Source organism: Falco biarmicus, chromosome 6 (assembly GCF_023638135.1).
Source record: "Falco biarmicus isolate bFalBia1 chromosome 6, bFalBia1.pri, whole genome shotgun sequence".
Classification (NCBI taxonomy): Eukaryota; Metazoa; Chordata; class Aves; order Falconiformes; family Falconidae; genus Falco; species Falco biarmicus.
Genome location: NC_079293.1, coordinates 41,829,937 through 41,846,542, shown reverse-complemented (window position 1 = coordinate 41,846,542; position 16,606 = coordinate 41,829,937). Strand labels below are relative to the sequence as shown.

The following is a 16,606-nucleotide window of genomic DNA, read 5'->3' as shown; positions in this document are numbered from 1 at the left end:
TTGGGTTTTTTTTTTTTTTAGGTGGCTGTAGCTGTAGTGTTTTTGTGCTTTGAGGCACGAGCTTGAACTTCAAAAGCAGTTTTAATTGTATAAGGATTTTGCTTTTTGTAGGTCTTGAAAGGGGTGGGTATAAGACTATGTAAATAGTAATAAATGTATTAGACTTGAAAGAATCACAGTTTGTGCCTGTTCGGAGTTGCAGATTACTGTAGCACTAGGGGCACTGGAGAAAGATTGTATGAATGGTCAGGGTTGTCAGAGTAGTCCTGCAAGGTGCAGGAAGTTGGACTGGGTGATCCTTATGTGTCCTTTCCAATTTGAGATACTCTTACGATTCTAAGATTGGGACAGCTGGGCAAAGAAAGCTGAAGAGATGATCTGGACTGAAAATAGGGACAGGGAAAACTTGTATGCACTCTGAAGGTTGAGGCAGGATTAATGAGGCATGGAGAGTTGAAACTTTGTCTTTTCCTGTGGACTCCTTGTATTCACAGGCAAGATAGCTAAGAAGAGTACTGGAAGAGGAATTAGGCTAAGAGGGAAAGGTGAATTAAATAAATGGGGCAAGAATGGGGCTACAGCTTGAGACTATCAAAGCACAGTACCCACCTAACCCAGAGTAGAGTTTTAAGGATTTCCAGATATACTTTGCTCTTGTGAGATCCCACCTGCAGTACTGTGTTCGGCTCTGGGCCCCGCAGTGTAAAAAAGATGTGGACCTGATTGAGTGGGTCCAGAGGGGGGCCACAGATGATCAGAGGGCTGGGGAGCCTCCACTATGAAGACAGGCTGGGAGAGCTGGCGTTGTTCTGCCTGGAGAAGAGAAGGTTCTGGGGAGACCTTATAGCAGCCTGCTAGTAACTAGAGGCGGCCTACAGGAAAGGTGGGGAGGGACTTTTTATCAGAGAGTATAGTGATAGAATGAGGAGTAATGGTCTTAAGCTAAGAGAGAGTAGATTTACGTTAGATACTGGGAAGAAATTTTTTACTGCGAGGATGGTGAGGCACTGGAACAGGTTGCCCAGAGCAGCGGTTGATGCCCCATCCCTGGGAGTGTTCAAGGCCAGGCTGGATGGGGCTCTGAGCAACCTGGGAGGTGTCCCTGCCTGTGTCAGAGGGGTTGGAACTAGATGATCTTTAAGGCCCTTTCCAACCCAAATCATTATATGATTCTATAACCTTGTCATAATTACAGTGTGGTCTGAAAATACCTGAAACCATTAGGAAGGGCCTTAACCATTTCTAAGGAGGGACATTGATTGATGGTAGGGATTACTGAACTAAAACAAATTGCAGCTCATTTTTTGCATTCAGTATGATCCTGAAAGGCAGATGTATGAAGAATTGTGCTTAACTGGTTTTTTATGTTGGTTTAAATCAATAATTAAATAAAGGTGAGAGATAGATGATGTAAAGGAACACAAGGTATAATGTAGAATCTAAGAAGCCTGTTTGTTGCACTTATCCAGGAGGATATGTTCAAATAAAACCTTTTGGAGTAATCCAGTTAAAAGATTTAGAGACTGTTTTTCAGTAATTTAGCTTTAAAAACTCTGACCACAGAGGGTATTCGCTGATACAATGGTGAATAGCAGCACAGCAAGCAAGGTAGTGATACTGTCAACATTTTTAGAAAACTATTATGGAGTCATAGTATTTAATACTTTAGTAGCACTTGCTACTTCCCAAGCCATAAATTGGACCTTTTGTGTGGAAATATGTAGCTCATTTTAAGTCATAGCCAATGAAAAGTGTTGTAGAAATATTTTCTACAAATTGTATAGTGTTGAGGTTGGTCATCGATTTGAGACGTTACAGTCCTTGATTACAGGTTTTGTAGCAATTTCTGTTTAAATTATCTCTCCCCATGTACAGGTTTACTTTGATTATATGCGAAGCTGGATCCAAATGCTACAGCAGTTACCTCAAGCGTCTCATAGTTTAAAAAATCTTTTGGAGGAAGAATGGAATTTCACCAAAGAAATAACTCCTTATATAAGAGGAGGTGAAGCTCAAGCTGGCAAACTGTTCTGGTAGGTTTTATTTAATTACTGTGCTTATGGTGTTGATTTGTGCCAGTTACATATTCAAGTCAGCAGTTGTTCAGGGTTCCCAGTCTGGGCTTCTTGAGGCCATATACGCAGCTGTTAAGTCTTTGTGATTTTGTGGATTATTACAATGACTGTAGCTATAGGATGCAGTAAGTGCAGATTGCTTTTGCTCTGGCTATAACAGTAACGACTGCTTCTGTGGAGAGTCCCCGTTCCTGCTGGCACTGGGCACGCAGAGTAACTGAGGGCCCCCAAGATGCTGCTTAGTTCTGCAGGCAGACTTGGCAATGTGTCTTTTTTGCATTGGACAGAGTAGGAACTGTAAGGTGCTATGCTACCTGAATGAGATTTTGAAGTTCCACCATTTGTGTTGCTACAGTGATATTGCAGGAATGCTGCTGAAATCTACAGGAATGTTTTTAGATTCTGGACTACAGGACAGTTGTGATGAATTTTGGGCCAGTGCCGATGACAGTACTGCATCAGATGAAATCAGGTATTAAGCCCTTCAGCTTAATAAAAATAAACACGCTCATATTTCTATACCCCTGACAGGTACATACTGCATTTTATTTCTTAAAATGAGAACCTGGTAAATCCAAGACTCTGTGGACTTTATTGCTGATATTTCTGTGTGCAGTAGTAATGACCAATCATTTTGTTTGTTTGAAGTCTAGTAACCTTCTTTTTAGTTCAGGGTATGAGAGATTGTTTATGTAACATTCTTTAAATTATTTTTTTATATCGTTATCAAAAATATACCTGTGAGTTCAATTTATTTCAGTCAGCTGCTTATAATTATTTATCTTTTCTGTGTTCTTTCTATTGACATATAGCTGTTAGGAAATAAAGATTATTTACATATATAAATGCGATATGATTTATTAAAACATTGTCACTTCATTCTTATGACTGTTTCAGGAGGTCTGTTATAGAGACCAGCCGAGCACTCAAAGAGCTGTTTCATGAAGCTAGGGAGCGAGCCTCCAAAGCTCTTGGATTTGCTAAAATGCTGAGGAAAGTAAGTTAACAGTAGAGTCTCATCTTACATATATGCTTTAAAGAAATTTAATCTGAAAGCATGTTCTTTGGTTTTGTCATTACTTGTAGGACCTTGAAATAGCAGCAGAATTTGCGTTGTCAGCCCCTGTACGAGATCTTCTGAATGCTCTGAAAACGAAAGAGTATGTGAAGGTAAATTCAGTTTAGAGGCATGAAAGTGGAGTGGGGATGCTAAGCAAAATGTTGAAGGATATTTTTTGACATACTTTCAGTTTTCAATTTAAAACATCACGTATGTAATACGGAATTGTGGTAGTCAAATTATTTTCTGTACCTGTCTTCGTGTGAGTGAGAATGCTAGTCTATGTTTTGGGAAGTCAGTGTCCAATTCCTTGTCTTCCCAAAGATTCTTTTTGTGACTTAGGAAAAGCTGTTTTGCTTCAATTGTATTTACACGTTTGTGAGAGGGGAGTAATAACACTTAGTAGAGAGTATTATGAAAAATAAATGCTTTAAAATTTGAGGTGAACAGATACATCAGTAAATGGACAAGTTTAAACAGATAATCTCGAACTATGGACCTGCGTGTTTTATGCTTTTATAAAGCAACAATATAGTGGAGGTCTGTTCTAGCAAGCTTCCTTGAGAGTGTTAACGTTGTGAGGGACTGTGTTTTGCTCCAGAATAGCTGTTAGAAAACTATTGTACAACAGAAGTAGGCTAAGTTCGCAGTGCCTGGTATTTGCTGTACTATAAATTCCCACCTTTATGGTTTTGCACTTTATTCCTTAAAAACTCCTAGGTGTACAAGTCTTTACTGTAGTTTGAATTTAATTAAATCAGTTGCTTCAACAGATTAAATTTATTTGGATCTGCTGGTTTTTGTCTTGCCATACATTGAATATATATAATTCACAATTGGGAGATAATCTATTAACTTCTGCATTACAAAATTCTTGTTAGATTTGTATAAATGATTGCTGAAAATAGAAATTGGTCCAAGGAGACACTGACAAGTTTACAGGAGAGAAGTTCATAAAAGGTTGTTAAATACATGGATGAAACATCTGGCTCAGCAGGACCCTGGTCTGTGAATTGTTTAAGAGTAGGAGAATAGTCAGGTAGATCAGTATACGTTTACTTTTAAAAAACATTTTCCCCCAAATATCCACTCTTGGCTGCTTTGAGACACAATATTACATTTGGTACACCTTACAGTTAAAGATAGTATTACTGTTCTTATGCATGTTTTGAAGAAAAAATTGAATCTTGAGTTTGAAAAAATCTGTGTAAACACAAGGGTTAACTAATCTAGGTGGATTATTTGAATCTCAGTATTTATCCCTCTTTATGTATTACCTCTCCCCTTTTTTCCACCACTCAAAATGACGCACATTTTGGTGATTAACACGTTATATATTGGCCCTCTAACATCATGCAGGGAGTTTAAATTTTTAACAGCTTTATCAATCAGATGCTCATTAGTTTCGGGAAACTATATTAGCTTTCAGTGACACCCATCTAGTTTTTATATTGACCTATAAATTATAATGGTTTTAATTATAAAATATTGCTGCCTAATGGTAAAAATGTTGAGTCCAGTGTGTTTTGTCTTGGCTTGATGACATCAAACTCTGAAAAGAGAGAATTAAACCTCACTATAGGTCAGTTACCTCATGTCAAATCAGAGGTATCAACTATTTCACTGTCTTCACAGTCTGATTCTGATGCCTGACTTGGTTAAAGTATTGTTACTAATGTGACAGATACAATGCAGAAGTAGCTCTTAAGTAGTATAAGTAGTATTTTATTAAAATAGAGCACTCTTACTGGGCTTAATTAATCTTTCATGAATAGTGAAAGAATATCTGATACTCTTTTAGCCATAGTTTTGCTTACTTTTATCTTTTGTAGCCATTGAGAAATGTTGTGTGGATTCTTAGGGATCCTGAAGGAATTTTATTTTTTTTTTTAATATTCCAGTCTTAAGACTTAGGAAGCACACATTTTTAAATTAGTGTTGACTAATTTACTTTGTAAAATATGTGTATATATAATTTTGTACTTACATATATGCATAGGTATAGTATGTATGTGAAATTAGACTTTTTTGTAACAAGATTCCTTTAGAAGAGTGCGTAGAAGGATCAATTGAAGGTGCAAGGAAAGATGCCACTGAAAGTTGGTGATTTAGCAGATTTCCAGACAAATAATTTCTTAAAATGCATTTTGAGTTTTTCTAGAAAAATGGCTGAATGCATTGTTTTGTGTGTATATTGTGCATCTGTTCAAATTGGAAGCTCTGTTCCATAAATGAGATTACATGTGTCTTTTATTTATTTTGTGTATCATAGAAAACAGTGAGATTCACTCAGTGTATTTTTATTTTTTTTCTACAGGTACAAATTCTTGGACTTGAGAATTTACAAGTATTTGTACCAAATAGTATCGCAGGGGAAAAGTCTCTGATTTTGCAGCTCCTCAATGCAGCTGCTGGAAAGGATTGCTCAAAGGATTCAGATGAGGTTGCATATGAGGCCTATTTAGTAATGACCAAACACGGTGATAAAGACCATGAATCAGATGACAGCTGGAGTGCATGGGAGGGTCAGCCAGTCAAAGTAGTGCCACAAGTAGAAACTGTTGACACACTGCGCACAATGCCGGTGGGTTTTGGTCTTGGTTTTTTCCCTGCCTGTGATCTCCACACTTACATGAATGCTTATCCTTTCATATTAACCACAGTAATTTAAGTGAGGCATGTGTCCTTTTATAGATAATTAAAAGTTAAATTCAAGGGTAAGATTGATTCTTAGTTGTGTTAATGCAAGTGTTAAATTCAATGGGGTTTAGCATTTCTTAGAAGGATTAATCTCTACAATGTGCATTTTCAGGTCTGGACTTTTATCATAAAGAGATACTGTCAATATCTAGTTGAACGTTCAGTATCAGAAGTGTGGATAAGACTTGAAAACTGTACATTTTATTAAGAAGGCACCAGTTCCCAAGAATGTGTGGTGGTTGTGTGCTTTCCACACACTGAGGCATGAAAGCAGTTACTTTCGATATCGGATGAATTGTGACATTTAAAGTCACGTTCCTGTGGAAGCTACGGGATGTTTTAACAGTTCTGCAGAAGCAATCTTTCCAGTCATACTTTCCTTCATCCCAAGCCAACAGAGGTTGCCTGCCAGCAGTTCTGCTATGCTGTAGCAACTGAGCCAGCTGCAGCTCCTTGCCCCTCCTGTTCTCATACCCTTATGTTAGGCTAACTGAATTTTCCCTTTGGTATGTCATGCAGTTCCTTAGATCTCTACCATAAATGGGCTTTACTGTCCATGAACAGAGTGACTTTCCATGTCGCTGTGCCTAGCCTCTAGCATTCAAATGGCTCGAGCAATTACAGGCAGTTGAAAAAGTCGCTCCTGTATATGCTGCTGCTTTTAACATGCAAGCATGTTACGACTTATTTGTCTGTTGCCCAGACTGAACAATAAAAAAATAGCCTTTGATTAAGTGCTTAGAATTTCATTGGACTTCTATCAAAGTTAGCATTTCACTCAGAAAATGAAAACAGCAAAAAATAGAATCTGGGTTGCAAGTGGTATTCTATCTGACATATGTGAGTGCACATAAAACACTGTGTATGTGTTTATATGTGCATATGTGTAACACTGTTTATGAATTTTTTAAAATCCAGTATTGAAAGGTTAGGAAGTAAAATAACCTTTAAAAAATCATCCTGTGTTTTTTTTAAAAAAACATTTTAATTGCAAACTAGAAAAAACATAAGCTTATTTAAAAATACTTATAAAATAGAAGAATCCTATCAACATTTAAAGAATTTTGAGCATGAAATTATTCTTTGGGGATGAGATATTGAAAACAGAGATGAAGTAGGTCTTGTTTGCAGAGTAAATTGTTGGATATGTGTTGTCTGTAGTTTGAAATTAACAGAGCTTAGTATGTAACTCAGTGCCACAGCAAAGGCAATGCTGTGTGTGACTGTACTTTTACAGACTTCTGCAACGTCAGAGCTCTGGTTTATAAAACATATTCTTACATCTTAAAAATTTTCAAAGTCTGAGCAAATACTGTGTGGTAAGTCTATGGCTTTACCTGTTCAATAGTAGGTTTTTGTCCTGAGTGTATTACATTACTTGGATAAAACCTGCTTATTTATGTGATGGTTGTTACTTCCATCTGCTTTGAGAAAATAAAATTATTTTGCTTAGATGGTGCCTTTCTGTGTGTAACTGTTCTGAAGATAATTTTAATAGTATTTCCCAAACCTTTCCAGAAGTGAATAGGAGTGCGTTCCCGTTGAAAACTTGCTGTGTTGTTTGCCCTAATAGAACTCTACTCATAAGATGAGAGTTTATCAAGTTCAGTTGTCAGCATCAAGCATGATTTAAAGATTTTCATAAAGAGCAACAAGAGAGGTCTTTCATATTTTAGAATTTGAAAAATAACCAGTTGGAATTTGCTGATATGGGATATCTTTTATAGAGAGATTTTTTTTTTTTTTAAAGAACTTGTGGTATCTTGTATTCCTAGGTTGATAACCTCCTCCTTGTAGTCATTCAGTCTGCTCACCTTGTGAGTCAGAGAAAAGCTTTCCAGCAGTCTATTGAAGGGCTCATCTCTCTGCACCAGGAACAGACATCTAGCCAACCGGTCATCGCCAAAGCTCTACAACAGCTAAAAGTAAGCAGTTTTCAAGATTATCTTGGTCAAAATTGATAGTGCTTTGTTCAAAGATAAGTAAAAACGTGCAAGGAGATTGCAATGTTAATGACATATTCTGCAATTATAATTTATATAACCTCTATGGACTTTACTTTCAGTACATTTTTCATTCTGTTTCTGCAAAGGATTTATGAGTGTATTTTTGAACAATATTGGTGTAATCATTTTTGCACTGGGAAGTGGGAAGCAAGTCCATAATGCAGTAGCAATATGAATAGCAATAGAATAAATAAATTGATAAATGTCAGCTATTGATTTGAAAGAAAGTGTTTAGTTTCATAAAAATAAATTCCATCAAAATCCATGATCTGAAAGAAACAACTTATTTTTCCTCAAATTTGGGGAAGATTGCTGCTTTGTGATGTAAAAGTGGGTAGGTCTCTCTCTGATTTTTTGCTTTTGTTTTTAGTGTGTGAGTTGGTTTTGGTGGGGTGTTTTTTGTTTTTTTTAGGTTTTGTTGTTGTTGTATGAGGGTTTTCTTTGGTGTTTTTTTCTGTTAGCTTAGGTTTTTGTGGAGGACCCAGAAAAGCAAAGATTTATTAGATTGAAATTGCAATATCAGGCCCCTACATTTCCCCCTGAGTTCAGTAGGAGCTGTGCCCACATACCAGGGTGAAAATACAACCAAAGGCTTGGTCATGTTATAGATGGCAAAATGAATTTTCTCTGTCTGGTTTTGGTTGGGTGTTTTTTCTGGGTTTGGTTTTGTTGTTGTTTTTGGTTGGTTTTTTTTTTTTTGGTGGACTCCTCACCACTGTTTTTGTTTTTAAAGTTAATGTCACTCAAGCAAACAAGCTTAACTATAATCCTTCAGTTAATTTTAAGACTTGCTTTGTGCAACTGCTTGAAAGTGCTATTCCAAGACTGAATGGATTGTGATGGCATTAAAGTACATTTCCATTTAAAATAATGTAATTGTTAGATTCATGTTTGCTTTAGTCTTGTCAGCTGTAGAATATAAATAATAATTTGATGCTCCCCCCATCCCTTTTTGTTGTTGTTGCTCAGAGTGATGCATTACAGCTATGCAATAAGATAAGCAGTGCCATTGACAGAGTTGATCACATGTTCACATCTGAGTTTGATGCTGAAGTTGATGAATCTGAATCTGCCACTTTGCAGCAATACTACCGGGAAGCCATGATACAGGGTTATAATTTTGGGTTTGAGGTAAGGAAAGAAAAGATTAATGACACATTGTCTTGTTTTAGTCAGAACCAACTGAAATTTTTGGTTTTGCATTTGTGCAAATGAAAAAGTGTAACTCAGTGGAAATACAAAGAATTCATAGAATCGTTTAGGTTGGGAAGAACCTTTAAGATGAAGTCCAGCCATTAACCCAGCACTGCCAAGTCCATCACTAAACTGTGTCACTAAGCACCACATCTGCATGTCTTTTAAATACCTCCAAGCATGGCGTATCAACCACAGGGCAGCCTGTTCCAATGCTTGACAACCCTCTCGGTGAAGAATTTTTTCCTAATGTCCAATCTGAACCTCCCCTGGAGCAACTTGAGGCCATTTCCTCTCATCCTATTGCTTGTTACTTGGGAAAAGAGGCTGACACCCACCTGTCTACAGCCTCCTTTCAGGTAGTTCTAGAGAGCAATAAAGTCTCCCCTGAGCCTCTTTTCTGCAGGTTGAACACCCCAGTTCCTCAGCCACTCCTCATAAGACTTGTTTTACAGACAAGGGGCCAAAACTGAGCACAGTGTTTGAGGTGCGGCCTCACCAGTGCCAAGTACAGGGTGACAGTCACTTCCCTAGTCCTGCTGGCCACAGTCTCTGATACAAGCCAGGACGCTGTTGGCCGCCTTGGCCACCTGGGCACACTGCTGGCTCATGCTCAGCTGGCTGTCGACCAGCACCACCAGGCCCTTTCCCACCAGGCAGTTTCCAGCCGCTCTGCCCCAGGTCTGTAGCGCTGCGTGGGGTTGGTGTGACCCAAGTGCAGGACCCGGCACTGAGCCCTGTTGAACCTCATACAATTGGCCTTGGCCCATCGGTCCAGCCTGTCCAGACCCCCCTGCAGAGCCTTCCTGCCCTCAGGCAGATCAACACTCCCCCCAGCTTGGTGTCGTCTGCAAACTTACTGAGGGTGCGCTCGATCCCCTCATCCAGATCAATGATAAAGAGATTAAACAGAACTGGCCCCAGCACTGAGCCCTGGGGAACACCACTTGTGACTGGCTGCCAACTGGAGTTAACTCCATTCCCCACCACTCCTTTGGCTTGGCTGTCCAGCCAGTTTTTACCCAGTGAACAATACACCTGTCCAAGTCATGAGGAGCCAGTTTCTCCAGGAGAATGCCGTGGGAAATGGTGCCTAAGGCTTTACTAAGATCCAGGCAGACAACACCTACAGCCTTTCCCCTTTCCGCTAAGCAAGTCACCTTGTCATAGAAGGAGATCAGGTTAGTCAAGCAGGACCTGCCTTTCATAAACTCATGCTAACTGGGCCTGGTCACCTGGTTGTCCTGTATGTGTTGTGTGATGGCACTCAAGATGATCTACACCATAACCTTCCCCAGGACTGAGGTCAGAGTGACAAGCCTGCAGTTCCCCGGATCCTCCTTCCAGCCCTTCTTGTAGATGGAAGTTACATTTGCTAGGTTCCAGTCAACTAGGACCTCCCAGTTCTAGCAGAACATTGTGTGTTGCTGCAGAAATCTTATGTGAAAATGATTGAAAAAGAACAGATGGATCTGTTACATTCAGACTACTATTAGCAATGCCTGGAACTCTTAAAAAGCTTTAAGAGCTTGAGGATTTCAGGTGTAGTCTTGTAGACTCTGCTACTTGTCAGCTTTTTAGATGAAATAAGAAATATCCTTTGATGTTGAATGTCATTGTGTAACTTGGCTTCTCACAGTTTTTCATCCTAGAACAGCATAACACTAATATGAGCTATTCTTTCAAAGTTTGTGGTTGATGCAGTGCCTATAGCTTTTGAGTGCCTTCCTGAAACAGCTGCTGAGTGTCATGGGTTAACCCCAGCCTGCAACTAAGCACCGCCCGGCCACTTGCTCATTGTCTTCTCTGCAGCCCCCCCCCCCCCCATGGGATGGGGGAGAATCAGAAGAGTAAACATGAAAAAACTTGTGAGTTGAGGTAAAGACAGTTTAATAGGTAGAGCAAAAACTGTGCACAGAAGCAAAGCAAGACAAGGAAGTCTTTCTCCACTTCCCATCAGCAGACAGGGGTTCAGCCATCCCCAGGAAAGCTGGGCTCCATCACATATAACGGTTACTTGGGTAGACAAACACCATCGCTCTGAATCACACACCCCCCTCCCTTCTTCCCCATTTTATATACTCAGCATGACGTCATATGGTGTGGAATATCCCTTGGGTCAGTTGGGGTCAGCTGTCCCAGCTGTATCCCCTACCAACTTCTCATACACCCCCAGCCTACTTGCTGGTGGGCTGGAGTGAGAAGCAGATAAACCCTTGGCTCTGTGTGAGCACTGCTCAGCAGTGACTAAGACATCCCAGTGTTATCTACACTGTTCTGAGCAGAAATCTAAAATATAGCCCCGTACTAGCCTACTGTGAAGAAAACTATCTCAGCAAAAAACACAATAAAGAAATGTCATGTTCAGGTGCTTTTAGTATGTTGTTTCACTATTTGGTTCCTGTGAGCTTTGTAAAAACTTTTTAAGATTTAATACTAACATATTTCTAAGGATGGTCTGCTAAAAAATATCTGATGTTTCTGTTTATTTTTTTAAATGTACTTATATAACTCCTTTATCCCCTAATGTTACCTGCAGTATAATTAAAAATGAACGCTACTTTGCAGTTCAGTCTCTGATTACAGAACTGAACGTTTATGTAGCTTTTCTTAAATGATGTGTGTACACCGTTAACCATCAGCGCATGCCTGTATACACATAAGAATGCAGTATGGCTCAAGTGCTGCCTCTCACTGTGGCACATTTTGTATCATATACTTTTTATGATTTTTTTCTATAAATATGCATCTGCTTATATAAACTCTTTGTCTAAGAATAGGATGTGACTGTTACCATACTGTAGAGTTTTGTTAGCCTGCAAATACTCCAGTGGATATTGCAAATGGTATTTTTGTTCTTCTTATTAATACGTGAAAAGTAATCTTTAGTGTTTCTTACAGTACCATAAAGAAGTTGTTCGTCTGATGTCTGGAGAATTCAGGCAGAAAATTGGAGACAAGTATATCAGCTTTGCCAGGAAATGGATGAATTATGTGCTAACAAAATGTGAGAGTGGCCGGGGCACTCGACCCAGGTAACAGCCAACTTGTGACTGCCATGGTAGTGTGTGTTTAAATAACATGCAGGAATTTTCACACTTTGAGTAATGCCTTATTGTGTAGAAGTAGTTCTTCTGAACTACTGATGCTTCTGGCTCTTAAATTTTGAAAATAATTTGAATAATAAATGCATAAATCCAAATGAATGCTCCAGCTGCGTACCAAAAGAATTTGTGGAATGCTTTGCCTCATGTTAACTGACAGAAAATGGGAAGAAAAAGTGGAGGTTGTTGGACCCAGATAATTAAAAGACTTTAGAGAAGGGTCATTAAGTTGGAATAAAAGTGCTATGTGATCAGGAGTCAATATGCAACAGTCATTCTTTGGGTATTCTACAGAGAAAGCTGTATTGTTTTCTGCCAGTTGCAGAAATGAGATATGTATGGAACCTCCTGTAGAAGTCCTTCTGTTAGTCCTTTCTGAAAGTGTCCAAAGTATGGCCCACAGATGAGGAAGAAGTGTTTCCACTCTGCTGAAAATTCTTTAGTTTTATGATTGCAATAATGGGTGCACTTGTGGGTGTTTTTTGTTGTAGTCTAAATATTTTCTGTCTTGTCTGGCAGTAGTGTTGTGCCCAGTGGTCGCTCAAATTGTGCTTACAGTTGGTGCTATGAAACTCTACTGCTGGGCGCTAATGAAAAAAGTTAAAGTTGCATCACTTTGACAATGTAAGTGGAGGAACTGGGAGACTGGTCCAAGCAGAACAATACCATTGCTTGGTTAACTTAGGTGTTTTTGCAGCATTTTTTAGCTGGTATATCAGAAATGTAGTAGAATTCTTTTGCATAAAAATAGGTGCTTTTATATTGATCTGCGCTAGCAGATTTCACAGAAGTGACGGTTTTGTTTCCTTAAAGTATAGGGCTGATCAGTTTGTCCTGGAGGTGGGTTGCTCTCCTTACTGGAAGAGGGGGAGGAAAGAGTGGGTAGGCTGAACCATATGTGGATAGGCTAGTTAGCTTGGTCTGCTGATCTTAAAAACAAAACCAAAAAAACCCCAAAACCAAAAAAAACAAACCCAAAAGGAAACAAAAAACCCCAAACCCCAAAACAACATAAAAGGCTTTTAAAAGTATGTTAACAGCAAAAGGAGGACTTAAAGATGACACTGGTCCATTACGTGGTGAGACTGGTCACCTCACAAATAGGGATGAAGATAAAGCAAAGACATTTAATGCCGCCTTCACCTCTGTCTTAAGCACAAATGATGGGCCCTGGGACCCCTGGAGTGGTAAACTCCTGGCTGACTTTCAACTTGAACAAGGTTTGCTGGTGCAGTGGAATGCACGCAAGTCCAGAGGGCCTTAATTCATTCTGAGGTTCTGAAGAAGTTGGCTGATGTTATTGCAAGACCCCTCTCAGTTATTTATCAACAGTCTCAGGAATCTGGAGCAGTCCCTCTTGACTGGTAGCTAGCAAACATTGTTCCAATTCTCAAGAAGGGCAAGAAAGAACATCATGGTAATTACAGGCCTGTCAGTCTCACTTCAGTTCCTTGGTAAAATTACGGAGATTATTCTGGGAGTTACTGAAAAACACTTCAGAGACAATGTAGTCATTTATCAAAGTCAACATGGGGTCATAGAGGGCAAGCCATGCCTTATTAATTGCCATTTTATGACAAGGTTACCCACCAAGTGGATGAAGAGAAGGCAGTGGACGTGGTCGGGTTTTTTTGTGTGGTTTGTTTGGTTTCTTTAAAATGACTATTTTAGCAGAGCTTTTGATATTGTCTCTTACAGTACCCTTCTGGACAAAATGCCTATCTAGCATACGGCTGGACATGGGCACAATATGATGGGTGAACAACTGACTGAAGGGTTGGGCTCAAAGAGTTGGTGTAAATGGGGTGACATCTGGCTGGTAGCCAGTCACTACGGTTTTCTGCAGGGTTCAGTTTTAAGCCCAGTTCTCGTCAATGTTATCAGTGATCTGGACACAGGAGTTGAGTATGTACAAAGTAAGTTTGCCAGCGACACTGTATTAGGAGGAGCTGTTAATTCCCTTGAGGGTACAGAGGCCTTACAGAGAGAGCTTGATAGATGAGGAGTACTGGGCAATCACCAAGCTTATGAAATTTAACAAGGACAAATGCCAGATTTGCACCTGGGACCGTGTAATCCTGGATATATGTATAGATTAGGGGCCAAGAGGTCGGGGTGCAGCCCTGCAGAAAGGGATCTCGGGGTTCTGGTTGACGGTACGCTCTGTGTGAGTCGGTGTGCCTTGGTGGTGGAAAGGGTCAGCTGTGTCCTGGGGTGCATTAGGCAGAGTACAGCTAACCAGCTGAAAGAGGTGATTGTCCAACTGTGCCCAGCATTGGTGCAGCGCACCATGAGTACTGTGTTTACTTCTGGGCTCCACAATATGAGAAGGATGTAAAAATGTTAGTGTGTCTGAAGAAGGGCAATGAAGGTGGTGAAAGGACTGGAGGGAAAGTCTTACATGAGGAGTGGTTGTGCATACTAGGTTTGCTCAGCTTGGAGAAGCAGAGACTGAGGGGTGACCCCATTACTGTCTACAGCTTCTGGAGGGGAAGTGGAGTGCGAGGCGCTGAGCTCTTCTCTCTGGTGATAAGATATGAGGGAGTGCCTTAAAGCTACGTTAGGGGAAGTTCAGATTGAATATTAAGAAAAAGTTCTTCACTGAGAGGGTGGTCAAGCCCTGGAACAAGCTCCCCAGTGAAGTGGTCATGGCCCCAGGCCTGTTGGTGTTCAAGAAGCATTTGGACAATGCTTAGGTGTATGGTTTAACTTCTAGGTTGTTGTGTGTGGAGTTAGGAGTTGGACTGCGATGGTCCTCATGGGTCTCTTCCAACTCCGTGTATCCTGTGATTCTACCTAGAGGTCTTAAGAGGAGGCAGTGCAGGGAGAGCATGTGGCTGAACTGAAGGCACAACTTACTTTAACCAAGTTCATTAATTATTTTGCTTTACCAGTGTAGGGCTTGAAACCATTGATGCCCCGTTACTGCTTATCAGATAGTCGTGAAATCATTAGTACACTTTCAGTCTTGTTTCAGAAATGAGAATTTAGGCAGGGAACATAGTGGTTTGGCTTGTTGCTTTGAAGCATACATATTATGAGTGACTTGATGATACTGTTCCTGAAGAGAGCGTGTGCATGGATTGAAATATATGGCATCACCTGCTCACTTTATTTGGTGGTGTCCTTGCTAAACTCAGACTTTATCTCAGTACTAACTGGGCAAATATTAATACAAGTTAAATATTTTGCCTCTTACGTATTAATCCATTTTCTTACAAAGATTGTACCATATTTTCTAGAAGAAAAATAACTGCCATTTACTGTTCTTGGATGTTGTTGAAACTCTTATGATGACTTTAGCTGAAGAGCGGTTAATTTTCTGTCTTTTCTTTTTCTTTGAGCTAGGTGGGCAACTCAAGGTTTTGATTTTCTTCAAGCCATTGAGCCAGCATTTATTTCAGCTCTCCCAGAAGATGACTTCTTGGTATGGAATAAGTTGTTCTGCTTGTTTATTTCTAAATGTTTGTGAAGCTATCAGTACATGTTTTTCAGGGATAGTTTTTATAAAACAGTCTGAATACAGATGCTGATTGGTGTTGTATGTAACTGTTGATACCTCTTCAGTTTGTAAGATACCGAATAGAGTATGTTTGTGACAATCAGCATTAATGTTTTCAAATTGCTGACAAGTTGCTGTTTTGGGAGGCTCTTTCTTTGTCTCTTGGGAAAGTTTACAGCAGCTTTTCTGCAGAGTTACAATTTATAGTTGTTGTTATAAGTTTCTGAATGTGAGCTCCTGAGGCTTAGCACCAGAGTTCATTTATGGGTATGAATACAAAATCACAATTGTTTAAGGGTATTTCTTCAATTTTTTTTCAAATTGTGCCAATGTGAAAAAGACTTTAAAGCATCTTTCTTTTGTTTTTACTGTGAAAAAAATCCGACTAAAACTGGCTTTTTGTGTGCTCTGCCTTTCTCCTTTTCCTGTGGAAATAAAATTCTGAGAAGTTATTTCTCTGATCTTGGTACAGTACTACAGAGAAGTGAAAGCACAGTTGCCACAAAATAGCAGAATGTGAGTGTCAGCACCTCTGATATTTATAAATTTTGAGATCTGTTATGAAATGCCAACCACATTAATCTTGCATAATACAGAAACGATAGTTTAGTCTTTTTTTCACGTTTTTTTTATCAAGAGCTCTCAAATAAGTTATGTTTTAGTTCCATGTGTATGTTGCTGGGAAAGGGTTGTCTTCTGAAACGACAAAGTTAAGCTTGTATTTGAAATACCCTGATACTTTAGCTTTAGGAAGTAGCCCCTCAACTTTATTTGCTTTGACACAGTTGCTAAAAAAGACTTTGCACAAGTGGGAGAGAAAGAGGGGAACCCAAAACCTTAACTACATTTCTGAACTTTTGCTTTCTTAAAATGGGTTTAGTTGTGGAGAGCATCACTTGAAGGATCACATTGTTTTGATTAATCTGACTCCTGTATAATGCAGGCCACAGCATTTTGCCAATGTC

The 16,606-nt window shown here is 39.5% G+C and overlaps 1 protein-coding gene across 6 annotated transcripts in view; it reads left to right on the top strand.

Moving 5' to 3' along the window:
* The window catches only part of MAP3K4 (mitogen-activated protein kinase kinase kinase 4), a 76,519-nt gene that overhangs the window by 32,974 nt on the left and 26,939 nt on the right, over positions 1 to 16,606 (top strand). For all 6 annotated transcript variants that reach the window (XR_008822499.1, XR_008822498.1, XM_056342781.1 and 3 more), the window contains exons 6-14: positions 1,876 to 2,033; positions 2,431 to 2,547; positions 2,973 to 3,072; positions 3,162 to 3,245; positions 5,453 to 5,719; positions 7,611 to 7,760; positions 8,811 to 8,972; positions 11,937 to 12,070; positions 15,488 to 15,566. Coding sequence is in view for 4 of the 6 variants with exons in the window: in XM_056342781.1 (XP_056198756.1) it covers positions 1,876 to 2,033; positions 2,431 to 2,547; positions 2,973 to 3,072; positions 3,162 to 3,245; positions 5,453 to 5,719; positions 7,611 to 7,760; positions 8,811 to 8,972; positions 11,937 to 12,070; positions 15,488 to 15,566 (1,251 nt within the window). In the remaining 2 variants the exon portion in view is untranslated. The remainder of the gene's footprint in view (positions 1 to 1,875; positions 2,034 to 2,430; positions 2,548 to 2,972; positions 3,073 to 3,161; positions 3,246 to 5,452; positions 5,720 to 7,610; positions 7,761 to 8,810; positions 8,973 to 11,936; positions 12,071 to 15,487; positions 15,567 to 16,606) is intronic.